Source organism: Amblyomma americanum, chromosome 3 (assembly GCF_052857255.1).
Source record: "Amblyomma americanum isolate KBUSLIRL-KWMA chromosome 3, ASM5285725v1, whole genome shotgun sequence".
In the NCBI taxonomy this organism is placed as follows: Eukaryota; Metazoa; Arthropoda; class Arachnida; order Ixodida; family Ixodidae; genus Amblyomma; species Amblyomma americanum.
This window is the reverse complement of record NC_135499.1, coordinates 201,186,322-201,201,152: the sequence shown is the minus strand read 5'-3', so window position 1 is coordinate 201,201,152 and position 14,831 is coordinate 201,186,322. Positions and strand designations below refer to the sequence as shown.

At 48.5% G+C, this 14,831-nt stretch overlaps 1 protein-coding gene across 2 annotated transcripts in view; it reads left to right on the top strand.

Moving 5' to 3' along the window:
* The window catches only part of CalpC (calpain C), a 75,570-nt gene that overhangs the window by 18,024 nt on the left and 42,715 nt on the right, over positions 1-14,831 (top strand). The window contains exons 1-3 of one of the 2 annotated variants that reach the window (XM_077659665.1): positions 1,502-1,600; positions 5,600-5,794; positions 7,447-7,516. In XM_077659665.1, the coding sequence (XP_077515791.1) occupies positions 5,642-5,794; positions 7,447-7,516 (223 nt within the window). In that variant the 5' untranslated portion in view covers positions 1,502-1,600; positions 5,600-5,641. Of the gene's footprint in view, positions 1-1,501; positions 1,601-5,599; positions 5,795-7,446; positions 7,517-14,831 lie in introns of those variants that run through there. The other variant, XM_077659664.1, reaches the window with a different exon arrangement.

The following is a 14,831-nucleotide window of genomic DNA, read 5'->3' as shown; positions in this document are numbered from 1 at the left end:
CGATAGTCTCGTTGCCAGTGCAGGACAAACGAATGATTGGGGCCGCGACTGTGTACTCTGGAGTCGCCAGAGGGGATAGGGCTTGGGCGCCGCGACTAATGTGCCCGGGCTGCCCAGGGGAGCGCCCTATCACGCGCTCAGGTGTGGCCATGGCTTGATTACAGACAACGACAGCCTCTCTATAAGGACGCCGTGCGGCGAACGGCTGACAAGTGCCGCCCGAACTCGTTGTGAAGGACGCGTCCTACAAAAAGGAAAGAGCTGCCCTTCTTGCGTTCTCCTTGTTTGCATGTCTCCGTGCCCGCGCGTCGAGGATACACGCTGTTGCCTGCCGGCGTTGGTATGCGAGCGGCGTGCCTGTCGTGGAAGCCGCCGAAGAGTCAGGTTTGCTATCGGGACCCAATAGTGTGTACTGGCGAGAGCCTCTTATCGAGTGAAAGCTTCGAGTCGTTGCGTTTCACAACGGCCAAAGCCTCGTCTGTGCTCGCAGTATCAAACTGGGTTTTGCATTGCTATCGGCGATCGTGACTTCGTGCGTGCAACTGTCGCCCTTTTGCACTGTTATGTTATTGTCTGTATCCTCGCCTTAGCGATGTCCCGGTTTTAGAGCATTCGCCTTGTACGCAGGAAGACCTGGATTCAAACTATTACCGATTAACCCATAGGTTATCGAATGAGTACAAGAGTCACCAGGCTGTGTACTCGGTTTCCTCTGGTGTGGAATTATCGGAAAAAGCACCACAAATTTATCCATTTGTCCGAACTGAATATGAACTAGCTTGCGCCCGTGGAATGAATACCGCTCCACAAGACGAAACAAGGTGCAACATTTGCCGGTCACTACCTCAAGAGACTGACCGAGCGGTACCATTTTTCAATTAAGCCTTCAGAAAGCGGAGTACCTGCTCGGGGGATGTCACAGGAAAATCATCCATCCCTGGTGATGCCGGAACTCGAAACCAGTGCTCCTCGCCCACGCAGCGGATGCCCTACTTCGTGATCTAACATCACTTTTCACGACAGGTTATTCTCGGATGAGCAGAAGCTGAATTCGTCTTTGGCGCAGTGTTTCCACTCGGCGTATTCTCTGACGTGAATTACCTGGCGTTTATTTTGAATACCTCTTTTCGTATACGAAGCAAGTTAATAGCACGATATGAATAGGCCTGTCATTCCTGGCACCCGGATTCAGGCGCAAACATGCAATGCTTCTTGATTCCATCAACGGGATCGTGCATGCCTTATTTTACGTATTCGTTTGTACCATCATGTTGCTTTCGCTGGTTTTGTGTTTGTCACTGACAAATCCGGCCGCCGTGTAATCAATCGCGTACGACACTACCGAAATACTGGTGCTTATTATTACAAACTGTACCACGTAACTGTACGAAGTAACTGTATTCACCGTACTGCAACCCGCAGACTAAATACGAAAGCGCGAGCGCGTGGATTGCACTCAGATTATCTCCGCTGACCGTTGGCCGATGGGTCCGAAGCCACGGTAGGACTGTGGCTGCGGGCCACCAGCTATTGTACGCCGCCGCAAACACACCGTGCAGCATGGTACCGGATACAGCGGCCAACGCTCAGCGGCGCTAATGTAAGTCCAGACCACACGCTGGAGCGTTCGTATTGAGTTTGCGGGTGGCGGTACATAATTGAGATCCTTGAACACCTCAGCAGCTGACTAAAGTACCGAAGCATTGAGGAACACCTAAGTGAGGCCACCGTATATCGATACGGAATCAGAAAGCATTACAAAAACTCTTTTGTCGAAGGCAGAAAGGACAGGGAATTGAGTATATAGCCGCCAAACACCTTAACCAAACGCCCTTGAATCCACAGTAACATACCATCACACAGGATCACAACGCCTATCCACAGTAACATACCATCACACAGGATCACAACGCCTGGGCACGGCATGGCTCCTGGTGATGTTGAATTTCATGGTCGCGAATGGCACGGTTGCTGCAGCTAGCTGTGCGTACTGAGGCTTTATCTAATGCAGGGTCTCCGAAAATGGGGGTGGGGGTGGGGGAATGCAGCGGTCACCCACCAACATCTTTCCAAAAGGGTCAGCGCACCCCACTTCCCGCACCCTACTAATCTTCAACTGCTTCAATTCTAATTGGACTAATTGATCAGAAAATAACGGCTCATATCAGATTTCCGACAAAAGCTTCAATTCTAGGACGTTATCAATGTAAAGCACAGTGCGAATGAGCTACTTGGCTTCGCAGTCAGTGTTAAAGCTTGCAGATTCAAAGAGGTACCTATATCAATACTGTCCCAATTGACTGATGTATCAATAATGACTGACCCCAGCCCATAAGCGTGATTAACATAATTGAAACTGAGCATGTGCAAACTTTTTAATGCATTCGATCACTCCTCTCTTGTACATCCTTACAAAGCTTCCCACTTCATTTAATATACATTAAACAAATGTACTTTGAACAGCACAAGAGGAGAAAAATAGTGAAAATAAAATTTAACAGGTATTTAAAAAAACTGTGAGTGAATGAATAACTAACAAAACAACCTCGTAGTCTGGCTCCTCACTACTGGGTGTGTCTTCTGTTTACACGTGTCGCTTACCACTTACTGCCACTTAAATACTTGCTGCGTAGGCTTCACCTCTCACGCTGCACTCCATGCAAAAACGTTTTGAGTTGTTACTTTAGCGGTAGCCCTGTGCGTGGCGCGTCCTATAATCTTGTACACTTAATTGGACGCACTATTGAGACATTGGCGCGAGTCCTACCGCCGTAGAAGTATTAAATGTCTTCATGCGGGCGTTAGCCATAGCCCAAGCTCTCGAAGAGTCTTGCAGACACGTAATGCCAGCTGAGTCATGTCGAAACATGGTCCGCAACTGGTAATTGGATAACAGAGCTGAGGAAATTATGAGCAGCTCTTCGAGCTCTCTAGCAGCCCAGGAAACATAGATGGTGGTGGCAGCACTATATATACGGCGAATGCGCACGCGGCATCGTTGCCAACGCGCCCCGCCTCTCTTGTAGGATCACTTCCACGCTCACTGTAATTTCTTATAAGCGAAGTTCGCGTTATTATTTCTCGGTGTAGTGTGTTAGAAAGACCAGCTGAGAAGATGGTCTGATATGCGGAGCATCGAGTGATTCTGCGAAACGTATTAAACGAAGGGAGCTCTAAGCTCCGCCGCTTCGTGAGATTTCATCGGGAGAGACGCCCAAGGAAGCAACGCCAAAACAACAAATTTAAATAACCCCAAGTGGTTACGAAGTTCTTAAATGGTTTGTGGCAGAGCGTCTTTCATTATCGTCCCTGCGCACTGGAGCGTAACGACTTTGCATACGCGTGCACGGTTCAGCAACTTGTGATACGATCAATACACGAGAAGCCAGCCTTCGTGAATGAAGGTCCGTTAAAAGTGAGAAGTTAATACCAACGGATACAGATAGCGCTGAGTGTAGTCATTGCTTTCACTTTTTCAGAATTAAGGTGGGGGTGAACCATAAGTAGCGGTTGTTGGACTGTTGGGTTTCTAATTTTCGAAAATTTGGCGACTGTTTCTGATGTTTATTTCAGAACGCAACTTTTCGTTTCTTTCGGTGAATATTAATTTCTACATATGATTTTTCGGATTTTAACGGTGAACTATATGATGTCCATGTGCGGGCAAAAGTAACGTACAGTTTACATTGACCTTTTTATTTTTTTTTAAACCGACCGCTCATGTAGAAGTATGTACCGCATAAATAGCCGTCTTAAGAGTTGTCTTTGCAGAAGAAAGTCGCACGGAATTGCCAAAGTTAAATGACTGGACCACGAGACAGAAACGTAAATGGAAGTTTAGGTCTGAAATCTTCATTGTGACATTCTTCTTGCACTCTGCGCTAAACGAGAATTCAACCTACGCTCCATGTGGCATTTATGCATGGTTTAGCACTGAAGGTTGCTTATTACGGCTCCAAAAGTTTTCAGTCTCCTTACATGCAGCGGAAGCGCCTAGTTAACGAAGCGACAGCCCCAAGTCGGTGATAGTAAGTCTGAGCAGAAGCAGACGGCTCTACGCTAGCTAGTAGCGCCTAGCTAAGTGGCCGAGCCTTCCTATCAGCAACGGCGTGTCTGAGTTCGCGGATCAACGCCTCATAACTCGCAAGCACTGCACTAAATTCCTAAGATACCCCTGCCCGCGCTCCTGGTTCCAGCGCTTTCATAATTTGCTGCTGTGACCTACTGTAACTGGTACTGAACAGCCAGTTAGCTGTGGCAGACATGCCAGAAATACTGACATTTTTCTATTATAAACCGAATTAAAAAAAAGAAATTGGCTTCCTTTTATCGGTGTTTTTCGGTTTAAACCGAAAAGTCCAACCGCTAGCCATAAGCTGTGAGTTTTCTGTGTTTATTGACCTCTTCTGATCGCATCCTCCTGTTAGCACATTTGCGAAATTAAGCTATAGCCATCGAAATCGCTGCCTCGAGGCGAAGATGGCATAGTTTCCGCGCTAGTGCGCGCACCCGTGAGCGAACCTTGGTGAGCCTCTGTGCATTCCTCGAACACACGGGCTTGACGTCCCGTCTGTTCTCCGTCAGGTAGTTACGCGCAGTGAACGAACGGTCCGCGAGTGCTACCTTGAACGATTAACAACTGGACGCCACACTCCAGTTGTAGTGAGCATAGTGTTGCGCGCGTGTGTTTTTATTGCTTCATCATGAACTACTCACGCGCGCAACCTGTACATATTTCTTTTTGTGTAAATAGTGTATTTGTGTATGTTACCTCTCCCCCTAACCTCTCTTACTGTCCCCTCACCTCTTTCATTTCCTTTCTCCATTCTGCCTGCTATCATTTATTTCCGCTTCTTCAGCTCAGGTCCCCGCCGCGGTGGCTCAGTGGTTAGGGCGCTCGACTACTGATCCGGAGTTCCCGGGTTCGAACCCGACCGCGGCGGCTGCGCTTTTATGGAGGAAAAACGCTAAGGCGCCCGTGTGCTGTGTGATGTCAGTGCACGTTAAAGATCCCCAGGTGGTCGAAATTATTCCGGAGCCCTCCACTACGGACCTATTTGTTCCTCTCTTCTTTCACTCCCTCCTTTATCCCTTCCCTTACGGCGCGGTTCAGGTGTCCAACGATATATGAGACAGATACTGCGCCATTTCCTTTCCACCAAAAACCAATGATTATTATTATTATTCAGCTCAGGTGCCTCAGTATCGATGGCAGATGCCGGGGCTAGCAGAACTCTTTTCCTTCCTTTTGTTGCGAAAGCTACACTGGCCACGAACTCGCAGTTTCGCCGTGGTCGCACCGCACCACGTGACCAAACACTTGACTGGTCACGTGGCCAACCGCGTGATGAACCACGTGACCAGCCGCCACGGGGCTTGCAATCAAGATTAACCAAGGCTAACCATGCATTGCCTTAGCTTGCGCTACGTATATCCTGGCATAGCCGAGCTAAGCCACTGCCAGTTTTTTATTGCTATTTTAATAGACCACTTACTTGCCGCGTGTGTTTAGCACGGCACAATAATGCACGCGCGTGCGTCGCTCACCTATCCACCCGTTCACTTTAAGTGGCTTTTCCTTTCGTTCCGCGACGGACAGGGCTTCCCTCGGTGGGCTCCTGTTGGGGGCGCAGTGAGCGCCATGTCCGATCTGGAGAGGATCAAGAAGAGCCTGTTGAAGTGCACCAACGGAGATGGGCCGGCGCTCTTCGAGGACCCGGACTTCCCGGCCAGCCAGAGCTCCGTCTTCTACCACCAGACGCCGCCTTTCAAGTTCGTCTGGCTCAGGCCCAAGGCAAGCCCCACTCCCGCTTTCCGTCAGCGTTCAGTGAGGTTTCCGCTCCGGTTTTAGGCGAGACCATTTTGTGCGTGCACTATTTATGTATTTGCATACCCAGCAATTCTGGACAAAAGCATTTTTGAGCGGGAAACCGTTTACGAACGCAATTTTTTATATCATGTAAGATTTCGCTATAACAATCAACATATCTGCAGATCTTCCGACAGCAGTCTTTAATTTTTTTCTATTAACGTTTTTGCTATGGTCAAAAGCGTTCCCCATTGGTTTTCTGTGGCAGTCTTAACTGTTCGATGCAACCAGTGGAAACACTTTAAAAGAAAGATTTTGTTACATATCAGAAGAATGGACCATTACCTTCAATATTACCGTAGCGGTATCCTACAATTTTGCAATTTTCAAAATTTTTGACCGAAATTGCTAGACTTGTTAAGCGTGTAGTCAAGTACCTATCAACTTCTGAGCGTGCTAATAGCGGCGCGCATTTTGTATCTCTTCATTTCTCCTTCTCATTTTCTTTCTGACATTTTCGTTAATTGTAGGGTCGATTTATTAACTCTTATTTCGGGGCCTTATCTCTTCATTTCTCCTTCTCATTTTCTTTCTGACATTTTCGTTAATTGTAGGGTCGATTTATTAACTCTTATTTCGGGGCCTAACCGGCTATTCGGAAGCCAATCTTCCAGTCTTATTCTCGGTAAGTAAACAAAGATAACGACTTGTGCACGTAGCAGGTTTGCATCGCTTTGTGTATCACTCCTTTCCCGCATCGTGAGGTAAGCTTTCGACGTGTGGTAAGCATGAAATGGGCAAATGTTGATGAGGTTCCTTCTAGTAATTTTTTTTCTTGCGTTAAACACGTTCACCTTCTGGAGCTTCTGCAACCAACATTCGCATCCTATAGAGCAGCACCATATCAGACCGTAGAGTGCTCATTTTATTTGTAGTGCAGATCACAGGCCTGTTAGTTGCCTTAAGTATGGAGAGTCTCAGTTCAAATACTGGCTGTTTAGGTTAACGTAAGGATAAACTACAGAGCCATGATACTCAAGGATTCCTTGTTTAAAAGAAGATAAAGCAAATACTGGCGTCCAGAAGTAGCACTGGCTAGAGCCTGTTGTATTCAAGCCACTTCAAGCAGTCTTAGAGGTTGCATTGTTTCAATAATCCATATATCTCAAGAAATATCGCACATCTGCTCTCTGCGACCACCTGTATATTGCTGCACTGGTGGGGGCCTGTGCAAAAGTCCATGAAGGTTTGCCTTTTACAATGACTTACACAAAAGTTCTTGGATTTGATTGCACTTTGAAACACACACGGTTTACCATGGTTGTCTTTGCATTTTCTAGTCAGCACTGACTCGTTGAAAAAGCCCCGAAAGATGCTCTTACATTTTCACGTTGTGGCCAAATTCTTCTCGCGTCTATTCTATAGTTTCAGCGTGAGCAATTGCTGAATCATATGACTACGTTCGTATGAGCAGACAGACTTGTTTTTCTTTAAAGCTGACATTTTGTAAAAGAACCGGAGACTCGAAGTCATATGTGTGGTTCCTATCGGAAGAAATGAACTGATGGTTTTTCAAAATAAACTTCGAGATAAAGCGCCGTCTTGACAGCAGGCACTCTTCTCTCTTATTTCTGCAGGAAATTTGCTCTAGTCCGCAGTTCATCTCCGAGGGCCCATCGCAGTTCGACATCACTGCTGGAAAACTAGGTGAGCCCCCATTTTTTTCTCGGTACCGAACACAACTTGGTTTTCTTTTCAGTTATAAAAAAGGTACGGGAGTATGTGGCTACTCTTCAAGTCCCGCCTGTGCGTTGAACGTCAACCATACAAGCGCTTCTAACGCTGTTTGTTGGGAAAATGTACGCTTACGAAATACGTCCCCCTGCCGTAAAGGTTCGGGTTATACCGACAGTTCCAGGTCGACGAGCATTACACAAAAAAAGTTTCTGGTCTCCGCCCTCGCGTTCTCTCACTCTTGGCTGCAGAGGAGCGAATTAAATCCCCCCCCCCCCCCCCCCCCGGGTTAACCTCCGCGTCGTCTGCTTTCTTTCTCTTTTGTTCTCTCTCGCTTTGATATGCACGAGATTGCGAGGCTGCACAAACAGACGCCGATATCTTGTAACGCGATCAGCGTTCCTGCGCGTAGTTTCCTCGTTTCGGATTTGCCTGCGCGCGACACTGACGACGCCGAACCGCTCGCATCTTATCCACGACGCCGCATCTCGGAGAACTTTCTCGTTCCCGAGATCGCGCGATCGGGTCATCCGCCTATGCACGCCGCCCATAAAGCCACTCGCGTGCACGCGGCTTCACATCGCTTTCTTTTTTTTCTGTTTACTTTGCCATTGTTTGCTTTTCTTACGCAGCAACTTGCATAGGAATTGACATTTCTAGGTCCGCGAGAAAAGCCGCGCCGTTCGATTCGAGGAAGTGCCGTTGGGAAAGACGCCGCGAGACGGTGGATGGCAATAAGCGTAGCGCCGAGGCATACGCTGGCTACACGAGGCGGCAAAAGAAGCCGCAGCGGAGCCGAACGAGAGTAAAGCCAGAAAGCGAAGGATCGTGGGTTCGATCTCAATGCTGACTGTGCGCCTGGTCGCCATAGAGGGATCACGGTATAGAGACGCGGGGTCGCTGCAGGCTGAGTCGTCCATGAAGTAAGTGGGCGACGCGTAAGACAAGCTCGCATCGCGCTCAATTCTATACTTCGTGTATGAGCGGTGGAGAGAAGCGAGTTGCTATCTCGCGAGACCGACTTTCAGGCGCCTACTCGTGCGATCGTTAACAAACGGCCACGCTCGGAGCGGTTGCGCGTTGGTGAATCTGCCAGATAAGGGAACGATGAAAGAAAGAAAAAAACAACCCAGAAGCCGTAACGGTTGCAACGAGCTGCTTGAGCGACTATGGAAGTCAGTACGGCTCTTCCCGATGCCGCATGCGGCGGTCAGCGCCGGCGTTTTCCACTGCTCAAAACTTCCGCGTTGCAGTGTGTGAAAATCGCACGCAGCAGCAATCCTTCCGTGTTTTTGTTCCTGTTTTTTTTTTCCTTTTTGCCATCTTTTCCTCTCCGCGTTTCCTTTCCGTGTATGTTTTGTACTCTAATGAAGCAGGACAGAACCCTTTCGGGAGTATCGTTTGGCGCACGTGTTTAGTGCGCTAGTGACCCTCGCTTGTTATTTGTCGACTCCATTTTCTGCTTCAGCGACTTTGATTTGTAGCTTAGTGCTCCCAGTTCACAATGAAGACGGGTAGTAAGCAGTGTTCCTCAGGATAAGCTGCCGCGGGACGTGTGAGTGAATGGTCTTTTCCGTGAATCTTATTAGCGCATGTTTTTCACGACTCGAGCGTACTCTTGCTGTTAGAAGGAGGCCACTACAGTAACTTTATTCGTGAACCGAAATTCGCCGTCTTTTTATAACCATTGTTATCTTTTGCCCTGTTGCTTACTGTCGGTTTTGTTTAACTGCAAACGCGCTCCAAGACTGATATTTTTCTTTTGTTTTTAAAACATGCGTTATGATTTCTTGGTATGTAACTTGGAGCATCACACACCTCTGTTTTGGTGGTGCACACGCTAAGGTATTTGCCACCTTAAAGGAGCCATAGAACTTCCTTAATGCGCAAGTGCCGTCACTGAATATGGTAATTACGGCGCAGCCTATGGTTACGGTACAAGTACTAGGGTAGTGCTTAGCACACGCTCTTACGATATAGGGAATGCGTCACGTGCACTTATTCTCTTGTTTTCTCGCTCCTGCTCGCTGCTGTCCTAAAAAAAAAACATACGTCCAAGCAGAAGCAAGCTGTCAAGAGCCACATTATTTCCCGGATGACAACGTCGGCAAAACTAGCCAAATTTCTACATCTTCGATACGGCCACATATAGGCTGAGAAAAATGCTACACGACTCGAACTCCTGCCCCCACGGGCTCCGTCCGACTTCGGCGCTACCGCGGCCGTGTAATTGGCGTATCGCACGAAGCCTCCGGTCACACTCGGAGCCTCGGGTCACACTCGCTTTCACCGCCCAGTGCGAGAGCAAGAAGCCGAGTGTAAACGCGGTAGCGACATGGATATACAGCGCTGACAGGCCGGAGCTTCTTCCGACTTCCACTCAGGGAGTCGTGACAAGAGGGCCACCTCTCTGCGCATATATAGAAGCGTGTGCCCCTTCGGGTGCTGCCGAAATGCGTGCAGGAGAGGTTCAGTTTCGCTCGTCACCACGGAAAAGCAGAAAATGGGGGAAGAGGGGGGGGGGGGGTGCAGAGGTGTCTACCTGCCGGCATCACACCGCCGACGCGGACTTATCGTCGTCTCACCGGTCCGACCGTCCGCAAACCTGTCATTCACGCAGCGCATAAGGCTTCTGTACACAGCTTTTCTTGTGCGCGAAACGCCGCAATACTGTTTTTTTGTGCAGTTTATAGCCTCCACCGCGGGCGGCTAGCTGTCAGACGCTCGCAAGCGACACGTGCACGCCTATAGATGGTGGGGCGACACTTCGAAAAGCGACCCGACCGACGAGCGCCGGCTGCTGTGCGTGGCACGGAGATATCACGGCGACCCCGAAATCCCGTTTCTATGCGGCGGTTCTTCCTCCGCTTGCAAAAGGCCGAAAGCCGCCCCGCTCGCGCCCGAAGTCGGCGAGAACGCGGAAGAACGCGCCGAGATTGTACGAGAAAAGCAACGCAAAAAAGTACGACGCAAAATAATCCCCCGCCCCCCGTGAACTGGCGTCGCGTAAACATTGGCTGTTGATTCAACCTGCAGGCGTATATAGCTGCCGCAAGATTCGCGTCGGTATTTGAAACTTGCGCAGACAGAATGAGCTCCTTGTATGAGTACGCGTCGCACGGGCCGAACTTTGAACGCGAGGAGGTCCTTTGGATATACCGTTGATCGGCATCGTTTGAGGAAGTCATTTACATCATACCCTGCTCGTGATAGCGCACATGACAAACATTTCTTACGGCTGCTCTTTGCTTGTCGAACAGCGCTGCAGCTTTTTGGGCTCCTAGTTGTAGTAGTAACAATAATAAACTTTATTTGGCGGCAAAAGTAAGCTCCAATAATGTCGGCGGCTTGATGGACTATGGCCAGTTGATATACCAGTGAGGAGGACTCCAGACAGGCACGCAAAGCGACATGGGGAACGGGAAGAGGAAAAGGCAGAGCTGCAGATTAGGTTTAAACGAAGGGACGGTTGCGACAAGACGTATCGAGACGGTAGTGGATTTCTTAACTTAAACAGGTACGAAAGGGAGCCAGCTATTGCATACAGCATTCTGACCGGCTAAGTTATCACACCGTTTTGCGCAGAAGGACAGGAAACTTCATATAAAATGGCCATGATTTTGTTCGTTGCGCCCTATGAAAGAGAAATGCGTTCCGTAAAGAAAGAATGCTTTTGCGCTTCTTTCGTAAGGCAGAAACTTGGGCTAGTTGGATATTGTTTGAACTCGCAGCGTACGTCCTGTGTATTTGTGTTCTTGTCCCTTGTGTTCACTAAGCGCTAGAAAATATGAGTGCGCTTCTTTCCTCTCAGTTATTCCGCACGAAAGTGCTACGCGTACTTTTTTAAAATGGATTTCCATAGCAGTGAGCAAGATGTCGCCAAGTCGGAAGAAATTACAATTGCAAACTACTGGTCCGGAATAGCACTTCCTTATCGCTTCCTTAATAAACAACTAACCGCCTGCTTGGAAGCTAAAAGCGGATGTAGCCTAATGCATTCGACCTCAGTAAACCGGTAGCACAGTTGGGATAGCACTCTTCAGTGCAACATCCTCCTCGTCCCCTCCTCGCGGTTATGCGGAGCCAGCGCTCTAGAACAACTAACCCAACCACTTGCGAAAGTGCACACTAGACTAAAACCTAGAAACAAGCCAAGTTGGTGCACACGCGCCCTGAAGTAGGAAACATGCAAGTTCGAATAGGCTTTGGGTGCAGCAGGAGTCCATGTGAGGTCCCGTAATAAGTGCTGAACACTTCTATGGTGGCAACGCTATGCGGAACAGGGTTCCACTCGAGGAAAATTTGCGATCTTCAGAGCACCAAATGCACGAGACGGCACATGTAAGCCCGGTTGTCGCGCAGTGCTTCGGGCACGCTCAGAAGGAAACAGGGCCGCAAACAAGCGCGAATGCGACGCTGGCGGAGGAGACGCGGAGAGCCTTCGGGCCAAGCCGAAGCGTTTTCCCCAAGTGCGCACCAGTCGGGCCTCGCGGGCCGACCCATTTAGCGAAGCGCCGAACTGCGCGAGCGGCAGGTCGAACGGGCTTCCGTGGATTCCAGCCTGAGAGAGCCGGGGCGTTCATTATAGACGTCTTCGCGTGCGCACGCGCCTCACGCACAACGCGTGGTCGAGGCACGCAGGTAGCCGGGGCGTGTCCTAAGAAATCGATTTCTTAAAAGCAGCCCAAGGAACGGCGCGTGTACACTAAGCGCTATATGCGCCTAGCCGACAGATGGGGATCCGATACTCGGATACCATGCGGCAGTGTATAGAGTCGAGACTGGCTGCGCGAACGGTGGCCACGCCGCAGGGTGGGGCTCCTCGGCGCTGCCGCCTTGAGGGCATGCGGCGACATTGCGAGAAAAATAAATAAATGAAATGAGAAAACGTAAGGGACGAATGCCAAAAGGGGCCCGCCGCCACAGCGCTGATTCTCGAGGCACGAAGGAGCGCGAGGCGTTGCAAGCGAAGGCTGCGCAGCGAAGAAGGGTGTGATCCAGAACGCGCTGCCGTTCTGTCTGGATAACGCCCTTCGTCGGAAGCTGCTGCTGCTGGCAGCAGTTCCTCTTAACAGTTCTTTTTCTTTACCGTTAAAAAATAAAGAAAAAAGAACTTGAAGGACTTTTCAGCAGGTGCTTTCGCGAAGTATGGGTATAAATCCTCAACATCTGCTGGTCACAGGTTTTCAAGGAAATGAACTGATTTCTAACATCCCATGGCAAATTGGCAGGATTTAAAATATACTTTTGACCCACGGTAATTTATCCTAGAAGCGAGTTAGCAGAGATAGAATACAATGGAGTTGTAAGTTTTAACGACTGATTTGACACGGTAATATACACTCTATGAAAGAAAAAAAAAGACGTGAGCTAAATTTTGAGAATGCCGCATTTACCCTTGTAACTTTTTTTTTTCGTGTATTCGCCTGTGCCGTCGACTTCAAATCAATGTTTAGGACACATTAAAATACATTTTTCTAAAATATGGGCGTCGGTTTGATATTTGTACCGCCGAGCAGCCGACCCAACCAGGGCTGTTGCACTGTAATTTTGGGATGACATTATGTCTCAGTAGCTGGTTAAAGGCGCAGAAAGAAAAAAATTGTGTTGGCCTAGTGAAGAACTGGAAACTGCATTCGCTACGATGAGCGCTTCTTATTAAGATTTTATATTTTCTTTGGCTGAGTAATATTGCAAGCATCACTGGATACAACTTGCCTACGCTATTGTTATCTTGTTGCCATGAGTGGTCAGATTTGTTTCGTAATTTTTATTGTCTTTCCAAGCTACGCCTAACCAAAAAGTCTCTACGGCCAGTGCACACGAGTGCTATTAAATGTCTCCAAAATGCAGTCACATCTTTAATAAAGTAATATCAGAGCTTAAGCATTAATTATGCGGATTTTTTAGTGAGATTAGTGAAGCAAAATTATCGTATTCATGCTTTAACGAACTCACACCTCGCTCACCCACACTGATGCCCTCATATACACGCAAGAAAAATACATCAACTAAATCATGCTCTCCTCGTCATTCACGGGACCCAAAAAGGGGAAAGGCGGGGGGGGGGGGGGGGGGAGGACTGGTAAGCTTCGGTTCTTATACTTACTGTGCTAATGTTACTAGGTTTATGTACGCAACTCAAGCTCCCATTTCTTCGGTTTGCCTGAGCACAGTCAGCGTGCATGAAGTTATCTACGCAGAACATTTCGTCATCAGGAACTCTTGCTTTCCAGTTGTCATTAGACTGAGGCGGCTGTTAGATGCTGGCGATACGTACAGTATGCGCCCCAAATATGACGTCGTTGGTCACGACACCCAAAGCAAACACGCTTGCAGACGGGCGTTTGCTGCCGTGGGTCGCAGTCATCCGAAGCTCAGTTCCAGTTGTCTCTAGCTCTCATAACGATTTGACAGCAACATGTTTCATCGAACGTAAGGCGAATATATGAGTTGGAGTTTCAGATAACTGAGATAATATAATAATAATAATAATTGGTTTTTGGTGGAAAGGAAATGGCGCAGTATCTGTCTCATATATCGTTAAACACCTGAACCGCGCCGTGAGGGAAGGAATAAAGGAGGGAGTGAAAGAAGAGAGGAACAAATAGGTCCGTAGTGGAGGGCTCCGGAATAATTTCGACCACCTGGGGATCTTTAGCGTGCACTGACATCGCACAGCACACGGGCGCCTTAGCGTTTTTCCTCCATAAAAACGCAGCCGCCGCGGTCGGGTTAACTGAGATCGGCTGTGTGTGTATTGTTTGTGTATTTTTGACCCTCCAAACGCATCGTATGGAAGTCGCTCTACACCGTCAATTCTGTACACACAAATGTCGAAAGCGCTTTATTCGCTTAATTCCTATCGAAATAGCTGTCAAACCGTTACCCAGCTCGTCCGTATCAAAGCACGCACTTGAGCACGGTTTTTGAGCCTCATTCACTATACAAGAATATGCGAGCTGCTCGTTTTCGAAAACTTCGCTTAAATCCGTGCTTCGCAAGCCGGAACCGAAGATCTCAGAAACACACGAGTGAAAATTCGACACTTGGAGTATTCGCCAAAGAAAACAGCCGGCGCTTAAAGTTTGTAAAAGTTTCTCTCTCTGTAGTGCTTCAAAAATTGTGGTTTAATCTTTGGTTAACCCTTGTGAGAAGCGAAAGCTTCCTTTGCATGGCACACTGCCGATGGGGCAGTTGCCAACTGCCACGGTGGACAGATTGTGATGACGTCAGTAGGTCACATGACCTGCACGTAACAGCGCGTGACACGTGACATGTGTCACGT